At 43.7% G+C, this 18564-nt stretch overlaps 2 protein-coding genes across 3 annotated transcripts; one reads left to right on the forward strand and one right to left on the reverse strand.

Annotated features, from left to right (window-relative positions):
• Nucleotides 1–748: 748 nt before the first annotated feature.
• LOC117901856 (transient receptor potential-gamma protein) lies at nucleotides 749–12352 on the reverse strand. Of its 2 annotated transcripts, none has more exons than XM_034812809.1 (16): nucleotides 12186–12352; nucleotides 5299–5477; nucleotides 4868–5236; nucleotides 4473–4805; nucleotides 4229–4411; nucleotides 3937–4171; nucleotides 3581–3876; nucleotides 3242–3510; nucleotides 3065–3181; nucleotides 2800–2995; nucleotides 2538–2732; nucleotides 2255–2480; nucleotides 1826–2179; nucleotides 1463–1762; nucleotides 1281–1402; nucleotides 749–1220 (listed from the first exon to the last, which is right to left on the reverse strand). In XM_034812809.1, exons 3-16 carry the CDS (start codon nucleotides 5216–5218, stop codon nucleotides 990–992), a joined length of 3408 nt encoding a protein of 1135 aa, XP_034668700.1. In that variant the 5' UTR covers nucleotides 5219–5236; nucleotides 5299–5477; nucleotides 12186–12352; the 3' UTR covers nucleotides 749–989. The 2 variants fall into 2 exon arrangements, with proteins under 2 accessions (XP_034668700.1, XP_034668699.1); XM_034812808.1 differs by having other exon boundaries at nucleotides 1826–2182.
• A 3298-nt stretch (nucleotides 12353–15650) lies between these two features.
• On the forward strand, nucleotides 15651–18210 carry LOC117901579 (RE1-silencing transcription factor). Its single transcript, XM_034812380.1, has 3 exons — nucleotides 15651–17118; nucleotides 17180–17686; nucleotides 17759–18210. The coding sequence occupies exons 1-3, from the start codon at nucleotides 15709–15711 to the stop codon at nucleotides 18086–18088; spliced, it is 2247 nt and encodes a 748-aa protein (XP_034668271.1). The 5' UTR covers nucleotides 15651–15708; the 3' UTR covers nucleotides 18089–18210.
• The last annotated feature ends 354 nt before the right edge of the window (nucleotides 18211–18564 follow it).

Here is an 18564-nt window from a genome sequence, read left to right on the forward strand (position 1 = left end):
TATCCATAAAATGCAAACACTTTAGTAGTAAGTACTGCAAATTTCGATTATTGTTTTGCTGTGTTGTTGGTTAAAATCGGTGTATAAAATTTGTGGTACATATCTTGATTTATTTATTTACTTTACTTTACTGCTTGCTTGCTTGAACAATTACAAATCCTTGGCTTTAAATCCATTATCTCAAATCAACAAATACACAGCGCGCGCTTCCCTCAGTTCCGAGTACAATACGTTAATTCAATGTTCATCCAAAACTTATGTGTATAAAAAATATGTTTCATGCTAAGGCAACGGTTTAACATCGATATGGGATAGTTTTAGTTGTAGTTTAATTCGTATTTCATATTTGTATTTTTGTATTTGGTAAAGGGATTTTTGTATGCAACTCGATTTCGAGTGACTTTTGTTGTTGTTTTCCTGTAAAGGTTTCTCTATAAAGCGATCATATGATATGTGTGTTTGTGGGTGCTGGATATAGAGTCTCAGGTGATGATTTGGGTTTAGTGTTGGATAAGCACTGACAAGCAGTGTTGGAACATGGTTATTGACTGGGAGAATGCTTTGAACTTTCAATATGACGGCATAGAGTGATATTAGTAGTAGTGAGGCAAGTGGTGCTGCATGAAAAGTTACAGAGTAGTTAGTATGCTGCAGGGATGTGATGGCAGCCCCGAAACCCAGTGTTGTCGCAGAGATGCTGACCAGATACTTCAGTTTTGTGTTGAATATTATATAGAAAATTTTTTGTTTTTGTTATTTGGTATGCGATTTCTATGTCTATATCCGTGGTGAGGTAATTTAACATCTAGGCTGTGTTGGGTTTAAGTTTTTTGGTTAGTTTAGCGCCAGACTGTTTATGTCTTATGTATCATCTCTGCTTCTGGGTATCTGCATATCAGGTGCGCTATCTAAGTTAGCTAGCTGCTACATCTTTGGTATCTCTGACAATCTTCAACTCAATTGGATGAGTTTTTCCCTCGAGTGTTGCCTCAGCCAACGGCTCCCATGGTGGAGACACAGCTGGTGCTGATGAGTGGCTCCCTTGAGTTCACCGACGTATTGGATGGATCAATGGACAGCGTAAATGTGGACGTCTCCACCGAATCGTGCTGGCTCTGGGTCTGCTCGTGTCGTCGCGGCTTCACCAATTGTGCGGGATCCTTGTGCTGTACTCCGCCCTCGGCAGTGGCTGCCGGATAGCTGGACACACGCTTAAGGGTCTAAGAGAAAGATTCATTCATTAATTATGTGTTGCGGATCGTGCGGATCTATAGTCAAACCTTATCGTTCAATAGTTCTGCAGCAGCCGTGGCAGCTGCCACCGATTCTGTCACCGGACAAATGTTCTTGCTGGATGAAAACTTTTTGCGCTTCCGCTTCAGGGCAGCAATGGCAGTCAGACCTGTAGAAGAAACAGGTGATGAGTGAGGGGCATTTGCAAGCAATCTTAAGATTCACCCACCGCTGGTTGTGTGAAAGAAATGTGAACCCACGCCCACATGTGTGGGTGTCGGATTGCTCGAGGCAGTGGGCGTTGGTGTTGCTGCTGCTGCTGCTGCTGCTGCTGCTGCTGCTGCTGCTGGCGGCGTGGACTCTCCATGATAGCCATAGCCATGCTGTGGCGAGTTCTGTGCATATGTAACCCGCAACTGTCCATGCACAGGTGTGGCATTATTTGAGGTATTGCATACCGAATCCTCTGACTTGGAGCGTCCCAGCATTTTGCTCACATTACCCACCTTGGCGGCTTCTATGAGTGTGCCTAGAAAATAAACAATTAGACAATTAATTAATTACTCAAATTATCAGTTAAAGCTGCATCTACCCCATCGCTTCTTGTGTCCAGCTATGCGCTTGTTGTACGGCTTCAAGGCGGACTTATTGTACTTGGTAACTGGACCACTTGGTCCAGTCGTCACAGCAGCCGATCCCTGTGTGGGCGATGTGGGTGACTCGGAGCCGCCACAACCCGCCTGCTGACTCTGCTGTCGCTTGTGCATAAAGTTGGGTGTGAAGAGTGTGGAAATGGTTGAGCTCAGTATCTCGTGCTGGTTGTCATAGTTGTCCAAGGATGTAGAAAACTCTGCCACAGGTGCCAAAGAACCGGTTGAGCCCGGTGGTGCGATGTTGAAGCCCTTCATCAGGCGACGTTCCTTCTGGCGATTCTTTTTGCCACCGCCTCCTGGTGGGAAATATGCAAAAAACTCTTAGAGAAAGACGCGATGCTCTTAGGCATTAGTTTCTTTGCACTTACCACCACCTTGTCCCGCAGTTACATTCGTGTCCATGCCACTGTTCTTGAGTATTTCCACTAGCTCACAGCGGAACGCAGATATATCCTGTTTGATCTCATTCACATCATCCTCGGTGACGCCCTGAGACTCGGCCTTTCGCTGCTCCACCGTCACATAGCGCCGCACCAGATTCCGCATGATTTGCTGGTACTTAAAGTCACGATCGCTAGCCTGTTGTGCTTTGCGCTGAAGGATAGTTAAGGTTTGAACTAGAGTTTCTCTTTTGTAATGTAAACCACCAACCCGTATCGTTTTCAGATGTTCTCTACGTGCTGCCGATGAGCCGCTGCAAAAGACACGACGCATCCACTTGCAGGCATACCAAATGGACTTTGGTGTGGGTATAATGTTAAATGGTGGCGGACATGTGCCACCCTCCTCAAAGTAACTTATCCACAGCTTTGAGCGTGCAAATTTCCACTCCACATCGGCACGTTCCTGCGAGATCACAAAAAGAAAACTACAAATAAAAAAAGATTTATATTTTTTGAATTTTTTTACCCACCGAAATCAGTTGATACGAATGATTCATCATGGCTATGAGCAGATTGAGCAGCACAACAATATTGATCACCGAATAAGTGCCAAACATTAGCATGCCCCAAAAGCGGGTAAAGATTTTGATGCCATCCAGCTCGAAGCTGTCCAAATCGATCAGACCAAACACGGCCCAGAAGAGCGTTTGTGTGGTCTCAAATAAACTGAAAGTAAAGTGAGATGCACTCCATGAAATGGTTTACCAATTAGGGCACAGATGGTGAGACACTAACTTGGAGAACCTACGCCATACAATACAGGCATTGGGATCATTGGTGCCATTCATATTGAGCAGCACACTGCTTGGTGAGACCTCAGGACAGCGTTTCTTTTCCAGATCCGCATAGTACCTGGAAGAACCCATTAAGAATTTGTTGTTAAGTGTTTGTTGTAGGTGTTGTTCCACCCACCATAACAGCTGATTAAGACCACTGCCAAATGCAAAGAGCACGAGGACATAGAGAAAGAAAAACTTCATAATGTCCATGACCATGCGTGACAGCGACACTTGCAGTGGCCCCAAATGTGGATTCACCGAGAAGATGTATACCAGTTTGAGGCTACTAAAAATGTTTGCCGCACTGAATAGACCCTCCGAGATGAGCATCGGGTCCCAGGCATCCCAACGTTCACGCGGCAAATCGGTGGCATGCGAATTATAAATCATTTCCTTTTGCACCTACAAAGGGGAGAAAGCAGAAAGTGTTTCCTCAGTATTGAGTCATGTGTGAGTGGTATTGAACTTTCACCTGAAAAAAGGACACCACTCTCAGTGCAACTGTAGCCACGTACAGGGAATTGGTAACAAAATCGATCACATTCCACATATCATTGAGGTATTCCTGCAAGCCCACGTCCCAGAGCTGCTTGACCTCGCTCCAGATGAGGCCACTCACCCACGACAGGATGAGCCACTCGATAAAGGTGGGTTTGGCGCCCCGCTTCGTGGGCACCTCCTCCACTTTGTTCATCATGTTCGAGTCATCGGCAAAGAACCAGCCACCAATGAAGGTCTCAATGCGCTGGGAGGCGAGCATCAATAGAACTGCAGAATATTGTAAAGAATGGGTAAAAGGATTGCCGAGAGAAACGGGGTGAAGCTTACAGAGAAAGGTAAAGTACGAGGCGCTGTGGCAGATGAACTTGATGAAGGGCTTCCGCATAGTCTGGCCAATGCCGGAGTAGGGTGCCAGTATGTAGGCCAGCGAGAAGATGGGAAACATAATGCCAATGCGTATGATATCCACGGCCTGTAGTGCCATATTTTTGCGCCTAAATCCGGGCAGACCCTCGTACCAAATGCTCGCCAGCAATTGCTGCACATTCGAGTGGGCGACAAACTGCAGAAAACAGAATTTATTGGTTTTTTGACAGCCCAAAAGGTGGCCCAGACAAACCTTTTTCTGGCGCAGCTTGATGGCCAGCTTGAGGCGATTTAAATGCATGCGTTCACCATGTTCGTAGATCGGACCGGTGGGATCGTGGTTAAGCAATATCTCCAGCTCATGGGAGGTGCGTGTGTGGTCCAGCAGTGCAGTGGCAAAGTCCTGGCACTGTTTACGCAGCTCCTGGTATTCATTCTACAAGGAAAACCCAACAATTATTATTCTCTTCTAGCCTGGATGCACTCCTAAAAATCACCTTAAATTCGTGCTCGAGGAAACTGAGACGCCGCAGCTCCCAGGACAGCTCAAAGGCCGTGAGTATAGGATCCTTGGAGGAGAGTGCTATAAGACTGGGACTGGCCAGCGCTCTGTACGCATTGATGCGCGATCGCGAGTGCCTGAGAGAGTCCTCCTGCCGGGACTGGACACACTCATCGCAGCCACAGCGCACATCATGGGGCATGGGCAGGACGGCGCCACGATCCAAAAGAATCTTGATAATCTCATAGTTGTCCCGATGGGCAGCCAGTATCAGTGGTGTAATGTCCGGCGTAAATGTGGAAGTGTCCTCCGAGGCAGACTCCCAGCTCTAAGGAGAACAAACAGCTTTAATGATCGCAGGGGGAGGGTCAAATACTGAGTGGATCTCACATGATTCCCTTCGTTGTGAAAGGTGACATTCTCGTGATCCAGCAGCACCTCCACAGCCTCCACAAACTCCTCGGAGATGGAGTGCAGCAGTGCATCCTTCGTGTCCACATTGTAGTTGATCAGCAGCTCGACCATCTCCAGATTCTCGTTGTCGATGGCCATCAGCAGGGCGGTGCGTCCCAGCGGATCCACGCAGTTCACATTGATGTAGTCCGTGTCCTGTGCCTTCTGCAGCATCCTACGAGTGCCAGCCATATCGCCACGCTCCACGGCCAGCAGGAACTTCTTCTCCTCCAGCGTCAGCTGTCGGATCTCCTGATGCGGTCGGATGGTGTTCTCCTCCTCCATCATGCCGTGAATGCTGTGACGCTGTGGGAAGTATAAGAATTCTTACAATGAATGGGAATACAGGGGGGAACTGTTGGACCCACCTTGACACGCCTGGCTGGCTCGATCTGTACTGCTATGTGACCGCTGCCACTGCACTCGCTGCCCAATTTCTTGTCAGCGTTCTCCGAGGCATCCGCTCCATTCTTGATCTTATTGAGGATGGGCGCCAGAACCGATTTCCTTCGTGCGGGGCTCACAAAGTGCAACTTTTTTCCGTCGTCTGTAAACAGAATTACACTTCATAAGTACACCTCACCTCACCTCTGGCAAACATCTACCTGCAGGCAACCCGCTCCACCCATTCTCTGCATTGATGTCTGGCGCAGATAATCCAGTTAACACAGTGCCTGTACATGGCCTTGAGCAACGAACACCCAACCCCCACCCCACAGACACACACACACACAGGCGGACAGACGCTGTTCAAGGCCATTGGACGGGCAACTCCATGGAAATCATCAAATTGCCATTAACACTTATTTGCACTGATTTTCGATAGCCTCTGGCTGAGCTGAGCCGAGCCGCAAATTAAATAATAATTTTCAAGCGCAAAATGCAAACGCAAAAAGAAAAAAAATTAAAATTAAAACGACAAACAAGAGGGAAACATTACCGCAGCAAGAGTCGAACAGTTGGGTGCTCTTACAGATGTTTTGATTTTATAAATAGCGTCATAATTTGTGTACTTTAATTAGATGAGAGTTTTGATTTTTGGTGGGATCATCTGCAAAATCTGCGTTGATTTTTGGTCATATTATTCCCATGGGAATGGTTTGATCCGCCATTTTTATATACAATCAAATATTAAAATTTTCTCAGATTTAACAAGAGACACTGACGGACATGTTTTCCTTTCGCTCGACCTTATCTGGTTCGATATAACTCGTTAATCTTTTCAAGAAAATAGTCCATTAAAATTGAAACATCAAAAGTGCGGCCTTCTTTCATTAAAATCATAATTCCTTGCTTCATAAGAATAATAACTACCCCTTAAAGGGTATATAAAACATCAAAAAGAAACAAAAACTAAAAGTGAAAGTGAAAGCTCAAAAGCAAACACGCGGCGTATACGCGATGGTGGGGGTTTTTAGAGGGTGGCAACAAAAATCTGGGTCAATTATTGCTTGCATATTAAAAAGCAATGCACGCACACTGACACACACACAAACACACGCTCATACACACAGACAGTGACAAAAGCTGCCTGTCTGCGTATCAGTCTGCAACACCCCAAAAGTAACACCCCAACACCCTCCGCGCCCTAAACAGCCTCCTTCTCCCATACCCTGCACTCTTCAAATCCCCTCCACACCCACATAAAATATGCAACGTTGTTTGCTGAGCCCTTAACTTGGCATTGGCTGCGGAGTGCTGTTGGCTGGTGGAGGATGTAAAGGGGTGCAGGATTTGTTCAAACATTTTCAAATAATTTTGGATATGGAGGAAAAGTTATTGGCTGTGGGAATGGCTAAAACAGGCTTTACTGAACGTGTGGAAAAAAGAGCAGAAAGCATTTACGGAATGAAAAACAAATGCCTCGAGAAGCTTAAGAATACTTTGAAGATTAATTCTTGGTGAATAAGTTGTGGATAAAAGTTCCATTCTTAACTGAAAGATTTGTTGTTTCATTTGATTGTGATTGATAAACTATAAACAATGAACTAATTAAAACTTTAGACACAACTTCCATGTCCCTACATTTTTGACATGATATTTTAATTAAATCAAACCCCGCAGCAAATCACTGCATGTCCCTGAAAAACTAAACAAATATGGGTTTTGATTCAATTAAACATTCATGCCACCATCCCATAGAAGCGCCATGCAAGGATACCAACCATTCAATATTCAATAGCTACCTAGGTCAGGATACCATCTATAACTTGGTTAAACCTAAAAGCTTATTTTCTGTCTTTACATTTTTAAATTAACTTTTCATTGGTCTTTTTTTTGCAGCAAAGAAGAAGTTTCGGACAAGGCAAAGAGGTTTGCCTTCGTTGCCTTCGTTTCACGTGCGTTGAACTTTCATTGATTGCACCTACAACACACACACACACACACATAGTCATACAGCTACTAAATAAATGTATGAGTGTATGCGTGCCTCGTGTGGTTTGAGTCTGCGCAGGAACTAACCTAGGACAATTCTGTTGTGGGTTGTCGTAGGTCGTGTGCACAGGAAACCACAGCGAAAATGGCGACGACTATGCCGCCATTTTGCACCCAACCCTAACTCACACATACACATAGAAACACACACACACACAGTCGTTTCACGGTTGGCATACTAATCACCTGCTTGAACCATCGAAATGCTATTGATTGACCTGAAAACTGTGTACGAGTGGTGCTCGTATTAGCCAACATCAAACCTCAAAACAGCTGCGATTGTCCTGGTTAGGGGACTGCTCCATTATTCAGTTGCCATTATCACCAGTTGACTAAATGATGAGCTCTTTTAGTGGACAATGAGTGGTCGGAAAAGAGCGGATGGTGGGGCATGTGTGAGTCGTTTTAGTCATGCTCAGGGATAGTTATTTCTCCTACTTATCCTAGTAAGTTCATGGTGCTAAGGTTTTCCTTTTTTAGCTGCCTTAAATATGTGCCAATATTCACCATCTTTTTATCCCGATTTTCTCCTGCCACGTTCAATGTTCTTGTGCGCCCATAAAAATGGATGTAAATCCGCACCAAAAAAGATCTTTTGGACGTGCCATTTGTTTAACTTAAGTGGAATAAATTCCCCCACAAATTTGTTTGACGCTTTTATGTGCCAAGACATAAGTAATCCAACAGGGAAAGAGATTGTCTTCGTGCAAACTGCCGCGTACGTGGCGCATACGTAATGCAAAATTTGTACGAGGGAATTGGCAAGTTTTTGCTTACCTTCGCCTTCTTCGCCGGTTTTCGCATCGCTCCATTTCGACAACTGAGTTGGCAGAGAAGAGAGAGAGAATATGTATATTAGTTAGTCAGAATTGTTAGTTAAGGTTAAGTGGGATCTGGGGAACTGGGAATTAATTATGTAATTCATAAAAGAATATCTACAAATATTAATTAAATGTATTTTATTAGTTTTTAAATTGATTACTAAATCGTATTTGCCAATTTCCCCATCAATCTGTGGAAGATAATTTGCTTATTTTCCCCACAAAATTCACACCAGTCTCCAAAATCCCATTTCCTAGTTGAGTTTCCCATTTAAATCTTCGACTCTGTCATCGAAAATGTTGGCAAATTTAAGAATTGATGAGAATTTCCGCCAGTTACATTTTCTTGAATTTCCTAAATAGACGACAGACTTTGACAGCAGGCTCACCTTACCCTTTTACAAAGCTTACCCACAGTCTCTGCCACTGTCCCTGCCGCAGCCGCTGTCTCTGTTACTGTCTCTGACCGAGCTGCTGTTCCTTCCTGCCGCCAAAAACAAACCACAACCTTGACACACAGCACAGCACAGAGCCGCATCAGTTGCAGCTTGCAAGAGCCATGGCAGTGTCTGTGGCACCCAACAAACAGCAGATAATTAAATGTCAAGATTGCAGTAACAACTATCAGGAGAGGAAGCTACACAAGAGGCTGCAGATGGGAGACACCGAACACTGGTTGTTGCCTTCATGCCTGACCAAACCAAACCAGCAGCCACATCCAAAAACCACACACAAGCAGGAAGGAAAGAAAGATAGCTTTGGTGACAGAAGAAGGAATACACTTTAGAATAAAGTTGACCATGGAAAAATGTAACTCTTATGCTCTCAAACATTCCTTAGCAAATTATCCAAATCATCGATGTCAGTCCTGATGACATCAATGACTCTTCGAAATTTCTAAAGTAATTTTAAACTCAGACAGACCGTGGCAAAAAAGAGACACAGCGGCGTAATTTCCTGTCAAGCTTCAGGTTCAGGTTTGTCGCTTCACCTCTAGCGAAGGTCTCGCACATCCGGCTGATGTTGAGGGTTGCTTTTGGGGTGGTCTGATGCTGAAAGCAGATGCACTGGCAGCCCCAGGTGGAGCTGTGCAGGAGGAGGAGGAGGAGGAGTAGAGGCAGAATGGCATAAATCTGGCATGCATGCCTCGAGTGTCCTTGTTGCGGGCAACAACGCCAACGACTTGTGGCTCCTCTGGCGCCCAATGCACAGACACGGACACACATACAGATGCAGTTGCAAATACAGACACAAAATGCGTGTCCTTGGCTCGTGCAGCAGGCAAAGACAACGTCGAGGACAGCCAGCTAAAACAACTGCAACCAAACAGCAGCAGCTGAAAGTAGGAGCATACCGGACAAACATTGCACAAATTGCAACACTCGACAAAGAAAGAGATAGGCATAGAAAGCCAGAAGGAGGGACAAAAACGCAACATTCCAAATGATGCAAAAATGCAATGGACCCTCAGAATGTGTAGAATGGAGTAGGGATCAAACGTAAACTATAAAATGTTAATGGAATAATATAAATATAAAATGAAGATACAATTCATTTTAACCTCAGAAAATAGGCTACAAATCCTAACAGCTAAAGCAGAGCAAAGCAAATCAAAGAAAATTATAGAAATTATTCCTTAATAACACAACAAGAACTAGTCATTAGTTGGAGTCAATATATTACTCATTCCCAACCTGAATCGTGCAAAGGTTATGCAAAGCAGGCGCCCACCACCCAATGAGCAAGGTATTAGAGATTTTTTAAGTCTGTTTTCGTTCTTTTCGTGTTTTTGTTTGCGGCAGTAACTTGAGTCTGAAGATGAGGCTGAGAGATGCAACCCAAGGCAACGGCAAACTACTTGGCGCCTCCTCTCGACGCGTCACGCCTTCTTCACTATTTCCTCCCACCCTCTGCTGTTCCTCCTCCCACATTCCACCAGCCAACTTAGGAGAAGGCCAAACGCAAGCTGCTTGAGAAAAGGGAAAAGTTCAAAGTGTAGGACGGCGGCCATACAAATCAAAATTCAATGTAAGAAAAGCCCCACACACATACACACTCACACAAATGCAGTGTGTAATTTTCATATGGAAATACAGGTCGGCATTACGTATACGCCGTGTTCCTAGCAATTAAAGGCGAACTTAGCGACCAGATGTTGTTGCTGCTAGGGTTTTCAGGTTGCCGTTGCAGCTGTTTGCCGCTGTCCTTGAGCGCCTTCTAATTGAGGGCACTGCACTCGGTCTGCGGTGACCCCAAGGCACCCTCCGTGCCAGCGCCCCCGCCAATGGTGCCACCACCCTTCGTGCCACCACAACCTTTTTTTTTTTGCCACATGTTTCAACCCTTTCATTATGCCCTTTTGCATGCAGGATATGGTGATTTTTATACTAGACGTTTGCTGGCAACAAAGAGAAGAATTTCAGCGGTCAGCGGTGCTTCCGCTGTAACCTTTTGGATGGGACTTCCAGGTGTTCTGTGATTTGTTTTGCATTTATAAAGTGCATCCTCAATTTTCTAGAGTATTTAAAATATTCGACTTTAAAATGAAAAACCTTTCGTTTCGTGTTGATGTTTTGTTTTTGTTTAACAGCTGTTTAGCTGTTTCGCTGCCCCTCTGCGCTCCTACCCATTATGTGAGGATTGTTATATGTATTTGGTCCTTTGTGTGCTCTGTGTGTGTGTGTCCGCTTCCGTTGAGGGCGCAACATGCACAGGCAAATGAATCAAATTTCTTGCCTGTATTCCGTATTTGTGTTTGTGTTTTTCTTGTGTTTATTTGCATGCAACGCAGACGTGGGGGAGTCGCAGGGGTAAGGCGCTTAACAACAGTTGAAATGCAACTGTATGCCTGACACAAACACACCCACACACACACAGCTCACACACACCATTGCATAGAAAAAAGTAGGTTAACTCGTTTTACGGTTACATTTTTAGTTGAAAAATACACGAAAGGGATAAGAAAAGGCACGCTTTTCTGAACAAAGTTAAAAGAAAAGTGCAGGCGGATAAAGTTCGATGGTCATGAAGATTTACGGACATACAGCCATACATATTTATATAATGTTTATGTGACTGTTAATAAAATTTAACACATAAAAAAATGATATTATAAGGGATAATCTTCAAATATTTCGAAACAGATTTCTCTTAAAGAGTATATTGAGCTTTCGTTTAATTTGAATTTTATTATGAAGGATAAAATAATTTTTGCATAAATCATATAAATCTTAAACAATCTGTAAGTGTGAAGAATTTTTATACCTCTTGCCTTTTGTCTTTCTATGGTCTCTTCTGTGTTCCATCATATCTTATAATATTAATTGGATCTGTATCTTTAGCGTTCGAAAACCTATCTTTCCCATCGTCTCCCGTCAAGCATATCTCTTCTAGCCATTAGATAATTATAAATCTCTTTTATCAATGTGCTCGAAGAAATCTCTTCTTTATTCAGCAATCACATCGCCATCTTCCTACGATATTTCATTACCTACAATATTCCAACCATTTCCCCTGAAAGAGTATCGAAATACCCTTACCATTAATTTTCCAAACATAAATTCAGCTTCTTCTATTCTTATAACCTATAATAATAACCCATAGAAATGCATAAACTTCTACCATCCACCAACTGTTTTCTTTTCCCATTTTATTTTGCATTTGGGCTAATCAAAAGAACTCTCGAGTGCTGGCAACTCCTTCAACTTCTAGGAAACAGCAAATTAGATGAGAAAAATCACTCCTTATCCTTATCCCTCCCTCCCCTCTTCCACGCCACCCATTGACCCCTATCCATAGCTGTGAGCTGCATGGAAATTGAGAAACTGGGACAAGTGGACGACGCTGAAGAGTCATCGACAAGATGTGGTGGAGAACGACCACCTGGCCGGGTCAAAGGCCACTGGGCAAACAATGGAAAAAACAGTGGCAGAAGCAAATAATGATTCTCCTTATCATTGTATACCCCCCTCAGCCCAGCCTTTCCTTCCTTGACTCACCTTGAGTTGAGATTTCCTCTTGAGAGCTGCAATTGAACGGGTTTGCTGTCGTAGAACCTCCAGTGCACCGATGACAGCGACGTTAGCAGCGACGTTGACGTTGACAGCGACAGTGAGTTGAAAATTATTTCAGTTTTTAAATATTTCTGTTCTGTATTCACTTGGCGAAAATTGATTCCTGCAATCGACAGAAGAGTAGCGATTTTTGAGGCGCGAATTCAATTTGTTTAAACTCTCACGATCTCAGATTTTGTTTTCATAATTTTACATTTCTTCTGTTTTGAGAAATACTCTAGCCAAAGGGAGGGGTATTCATAGCTGGGATATTCAATTTATTAGAGACTGGAGCAGTGGCAATTAAAAGAAACTTCAAGGGTACTTTTAGATGTATTTGATTTGTGAATGATTAGAATTGAATGAAATATGAGAAGATTTGTGTAAAGAATTAATGGAATGGGTAACGCATGGCATGGTGGAAATATGTTGTAGATTGTTGGATCGTTTGGATCTTGTTTTCAGCATAATAATGGGAATACAAAATTAGTCAATAATAATTTTCAATGAATAAATTTGCTAATTAATATTTATAATAAAATAAGGAGCTTATAATGAGCAGGAAAATTAGGAAATATGTGAAAAAATGTCATTAATAATGATGCAATAAATTAGAGCAATGAAAGTACAGAATATTTGTAATATTTAGGGAAGTTTTCAATGATATATTAATAGTCTCCCCCCTTTGGAAAGAGTATTCCACGTTCGGTTCGGTCAAACAAATTCCCCTTTCTCCCGCTTTGGTTGTTTATGAGTGTGCCTCTCGAGATGAAAAACATTTCGTTTGAATTATAAACAATTAGCAATTGCAAAATCGGTTTTCAATATTTTTCATTTGATTTTCATGATTCCTTTGTGTGCTTTAATTACACGTTTGGACGTTTTGAATGGTTCTTAACGTTTAGTTCATTTAGCTTGTTAGAATCTCTCACTTGTTATTTTCGAGATACTATTTTGGGGAACAACATTCCATTTCTCTTTCGCTGCGAATAACCTTGCACAAATTGGAAATTGTTAAAGCAGCTAAATCAGAGAGGGCTAAGGGACGGCGCGCGGGGCTGCATATTTCCGTTACGTGCAGTGCAACCGGAAGTCCCACACACAAACAACACACACACACACAGGCACAGTCCGGGGTGCAGGGGAATTTTATTCGTTGGTTAGTTTTCGTAACTTTCAAGAGGGTGTTTGACCCATAAATGAATTTATGCCAATTTAGAAGGGTCTCCCCAGGGGAGGGTCGAAATTAGAGCCAGGCAGGGGGGTTGCTCCATAAAGGGTGGGGTGCGGGGGCGTTGGCCAACCAATTAAAACATTTTTTTTTTATTGTAGCTTGTTTGTTTCCCAGTCGGGGGTTTCTGGCTACATGAACAAACAGCATTTTCGGAGCAACATAACCGGATATATTTGTGCAATTATTTTAATGGCATGCGACGCCCACACACACACACACACAAACACACACACGAGCGGAAACGGAGACAGAATGAGCCCGGGGACCGAGGCAAGCCCATTTTCCATTCGAATTTTACTCTTTATACCCCCACTGACCCCCGCTGATGCCAGCCAAAATAATGTTTTTCACTTTAATAATTGGAAATATATTTCTACCCGTCGTTGGTTTTCTTTTATTTATTTCTGTTTGTAGTTGGCGCGTTTTCCTCTCGCTATGTTTTCCATGTGCCTTGGCCAGCTGTCGACTAGCAACTGGCCCCAAAAACAGAACGGAAAGCACGGAATGGCTCGAAACTGCAAGGACTACGGCCACGAACATTGCAGCGAAGACGAAGCATCGCCACGAAGCGCCGGGTGAAGAGCAGGGAGCGAGGGGAGGGTCATTTCCATTAATGAAAACTCAATGAAAACGGAAAGCCGGCTGCATGCGGCGCAAAGCGCATGTGTGCTGTAGTAAACGGTGGCAAGGATAATGAACTTTGTGTCACCAGGTCATCCCACAAAAGGGCGGGGGGTGGCTTGGGATCATTGCATGCAGCAAATAATAATAATAAAGTGAATTTAGTACTTTTTAGTTAGGAATTCCAGCATATCTTTATCTTTAACTTATTTTTTACTATCAAATGCACTGTTTTGAAACATTTTTTTGAAATAACCGCCCAAGTCTTCTATACGCTTACCAACACAGTGCGGTTGTCCTGCTCGCTTGTCAGCACTGCCTTTAGAAAACTATCGATAACATACAGGGCTACAGTATATTTAAAATCGAAGCCAAAATATATCGCACCCATACTATCGATTCACCGATATGGACTCATCGATACAATATCAGCAATCCAGTTTAGTTGAAACTTAATTTGAAAACATTCCAATAAAGGGAAGTCTTGGAGGACAAGCCGATCTTGTGGAGAATTGAATGATGATTCGAGTAAAATTACAGATTTAAAGCTGAGAGTCCTAATCAGATGGCACTCTTTAACAGAATATTAAAATCGAGGAATATGATTTAAGATTACGGTATATGTAAGTGTGCACGTATATTTTTTTGGTATATTTCTGTGGGATTTCTGTGCTCATGTTGAGACGCTAAAATGAGGATGGAGAAGAGAGGACTGCTGACCTTAATCCTCTTTCTCGCAAGGTATGGCAACAACGTAAAAAAGGACGAACTTTTCCAAGCCCCCACATTTTTCGCACCTGTTGAAAGGATCCCTAATAGTGCATGCGAGAGCGTCTGGCAAGAGAGGATTTCTCTGACCGTTTAGACACAGGAGAGGATTTCCCTGACCCTTTAGGCGCAGGACAAAACTTCCCAGGAGAATTTCCATCACGATATTTGAATATGGTATGTAGAAATAAAAGAAAATAATTAAAATCAAAGAAATCGGTGATTAGTCAGACGATAATGATGATTTTTTCATCATTACCCGGTGTTTCTTAGCAAAATAAGGGAGTAATTCCAATGTGTAAACCGGAGTCTAGCCCCAATTATGTTGCAAGAATCGAAGAACTGCCCCAAACCACCACCCACATTATAATATTTACTTATGTTCCTTTTCCATTTCAGGGAAACAATATAATTCTCCACCTCTTTTGTTGCGCGCGCTATTTTTAAATAATTATCAATGTTATCAGTTAACATATATGGTGTCTCTTTTAATTATTTACATACACTTACATACTGAAGTCAATAAATACGAATTTGTAAAATATAAGGTCATAAGATATACAATCCAATAAATAGGAGTATTTATAATAAGCCAAATTGATTCTTCAATCGGATTAAATTATTGTTTAGGTGTTAAAACTCTTTGCAAGCTAGTTATATCAAATAGAACATCAAAATTGAGGAATATGATTTAAGACGACGGTATATTTACGTATATATTTTAAATGAGAACGTATATTTTGTTATATGTCCGAGGGTCCGTCGGAATATTTGGTCGATTATACTTCGGTCACACTAAATCCAATTCCTAGAAAATGCACAATAAATTTTTGTTTTGCCTCCTAAATGGAAAATAATACAAGTTTGCGTCCTGAGGACACTGCAAACGGTAAACTAAAGTGCTGCTTTGACAACTGCAACTATGAGACCGATCGTGCCTACAACAGGTGGCGTCATGAGGCGAGCCACGCGAAAATTGATTTCGAGTCGAGGGCATTCAAGTGCCATCTGTGCTGGTACAGCTCGGACAAGGCATCCAACATCAAGCGGCACCACCAGAACCGACATCCAGGCTGCGAGGCGCCGGAGTACAAGTCTGATAAGCCAGCATCCATCGTCTGCGACGTGACGGGATGCACCTACTCAACGAATCGTCCGTATGACATGAAGCGCCACCTCCAGGTGCACACCAATCCAGCGAGAGGCGACAAGTCGTTTAAGTGCGCGCTGTGCACCTACAGTTCGGAGAGGAAGGGTAATCTGCGGCGGCACGTGGACCTGCGGCACAGTGGCCTGAGTGGAGAAAACAACACAGATGCAGAGCTGGAACTGGAGCTGGAGCTGGAAGAAGAGCCGGCGGTGGTACCGTTTGAGCCGAATGTGCCGCGATTCAGATACTCATGCGCAATGTGCAGCTTCAGCTCCAAAAGGAAGGATAATCTTGCCCGCCATCTGGAGCAAGAGCACAAAGGCGCGAAAGCCAAGAAGGCTTCAAATGAAGAAGACTCGAAGCCGGACGTGCTGCAGAAGGTGCAACAGCAAGTGCTGCAGAAGGTGAAACGGGAGGTACGGGAAAAGGGGCAATTGGAAAAGCGGCAAACGTCCAAGCCGATTGACGGCCATAAATGCTCGTTGTGCAAGCAGAGTTTCAAGAAGAAGGCGCTTCTGGAGCGGCATGTTTATGCGGTGCACAATAACATGAGTGACAAAGAGTCCTCACATGAAGAATACGCAGAACTGGAGGCGAAGCAGGAGCCGGAGCCCGAGCCGGAGATAAAACCGTTTGTGACCATCCATACGTGTTCGCTGTGCAATTACAGCTCGAACAGGGAGCCAAATCTGCGACGGCATATGGACGATCAGCATCGTGTCTTGAGTAGAAAAGTTGTCTTGTATCCAAAACATGAGCTGAAGCGGCCGTCGGAGACGATAAAGATCAAAACTGCACCGAATAGAAAGTCAACGCTGAGGCCGCGGCGGGATGTGCATTATAGTGGCTTGAGTGATGCAGAACCCAGAGATGAGGGGGAGTCTGAGCCGGAGGAATACCAGCTGGAGGATGAGGAGCCGTTTGTGAGAGCGAAAGTGAAGATAACGACTAAGAAACCAAAACCAAAACCGAAACCGAAGGAACGACTGTACGATGAGCTATTTGAGGAATTGGAAAATGATGATATGATAGTTGAGGAATGCCCCGAGGCGGAGGAAGCACTGTCGCGAATGCAGGACAACGTAATGAGCCAGAAGCAAATGATTGTGAGTCCTGTCCACATTTATATCTCTAGAATGCAATTTGACAATTTCTTGTATCTTCTAGGCTGTCGATTTCAATGGCGAATTGCACTGGTACGAGGCCATTGATCAGCGAGCGGATGAAGCGCTGCAGCAGGACTATGAGGAGCAGGAACAGGAATTTATTGCTGAGCAGGAGGAGGAAGCAATTGCGGAGCCGGAACAGGCCGTAATCGAGGAACAGGAACAGGTCGTAATTGCGAAGCAGGAGGAGGAAGTAATTGCGGAACAAGAGCAGGTCGTAATCGAGGAGCATGTTGAGGTCATTGCTGACAATATGCAAATGGAGGCTCTGGACGATGAGCTGGCTCTGTCGATGGCCGAACACGATGCCCAGGCAGCGGAAGAGGCCATGGAATATGTGGATCTGGTGACGGCCGAGGTGCCGCCAGAGGTAACAACAGAAGTGACGATAGGAGTGCCCACAGAGATGACGATGGAGGTGCCGCCACCTCCACAGTACCAGCCACCAGCAACTACACCACCCAAAGAACCAGAACCGGTACTGTCCTGGCGCTGGAGTGTGCCACAAGTAAGTGATTTTACCAGCAATCCAATGCAATCCTCAAGCACATCTCTACCTTTCTCTATCTCCAATTTGAAGACTGCCAGTGAAGCAACCAATTCCACGGACCATCCCATAACCCTCACCTTGGAGCCGGTCATAGAGGAGGCCAATGATGATTTTCCATATTGGTGGGACGACGGCGAGTACACGAATATGCATAAAAACACATCCTACCGCGCGCACAGCGGCACCAGCAAGGAGAACATCCAGCGCATCCTGCGCATCATCTACGGCCTTTACTACAAGCCATTCAAAGAGGACCGCAAGCGATTCGATGTCTTTCAGATCAAAGACTCGTGGCTCTGCGCCACGCGGATGACGAGAATGCAGATTATTAAAGATATGTACTCGAAGCTGGGCACGTAGGCAAACACATATACATACATAGTTAGATGTATTCCTAAGCATAAATTGTAAGCTTATTAATGAAAAGCGAAAGTGATGCAAGTTTTTCCCTTTGATTTCAAAATTTTTCAGAGAAGAAGCAACGAAAAATAAAAGTGTATTGTATTGGATTGTATGAAAATGGAAACAAAGTAATGCTTTTTTGGACGTATATATATGTATAAAGGGGATCACCAAGTTTAATTTTACATTATTCAAAAATCGAAAAATCCTTCAGGCACCTGCAGAGCGGTTAATTGAATCAATTGGCAATTAAATAAAAAAAGTGCTTAAAGAGCGCTAGACTTGTAGACAATTGCTGCATTAATCTGATACAACTATATGTACAGTCCTCAGTTTTCTAGCTAGCTCATAATATTAAACCGAATATCAACATTTGGGAATGTAATTTCCGATCACGGCCAGAGAAAGATTAACCCATTGTTAATCAGGAAGTT

This window comes from Drosophila subobscura, chromosome U, assembly GCF_008121235.1.
Source record: "Drosophila subobscura isolate 14011-0131.10 chromosome U, UCBerk_Dsub_1.0, whole genome shotgun sequence".
Lineage (NCBI taxonomy): Eukaryota > Metazoa > Arthropoda > Insecta > Diptera > Drosophilidae > Drosophila > Drosophila subobscura.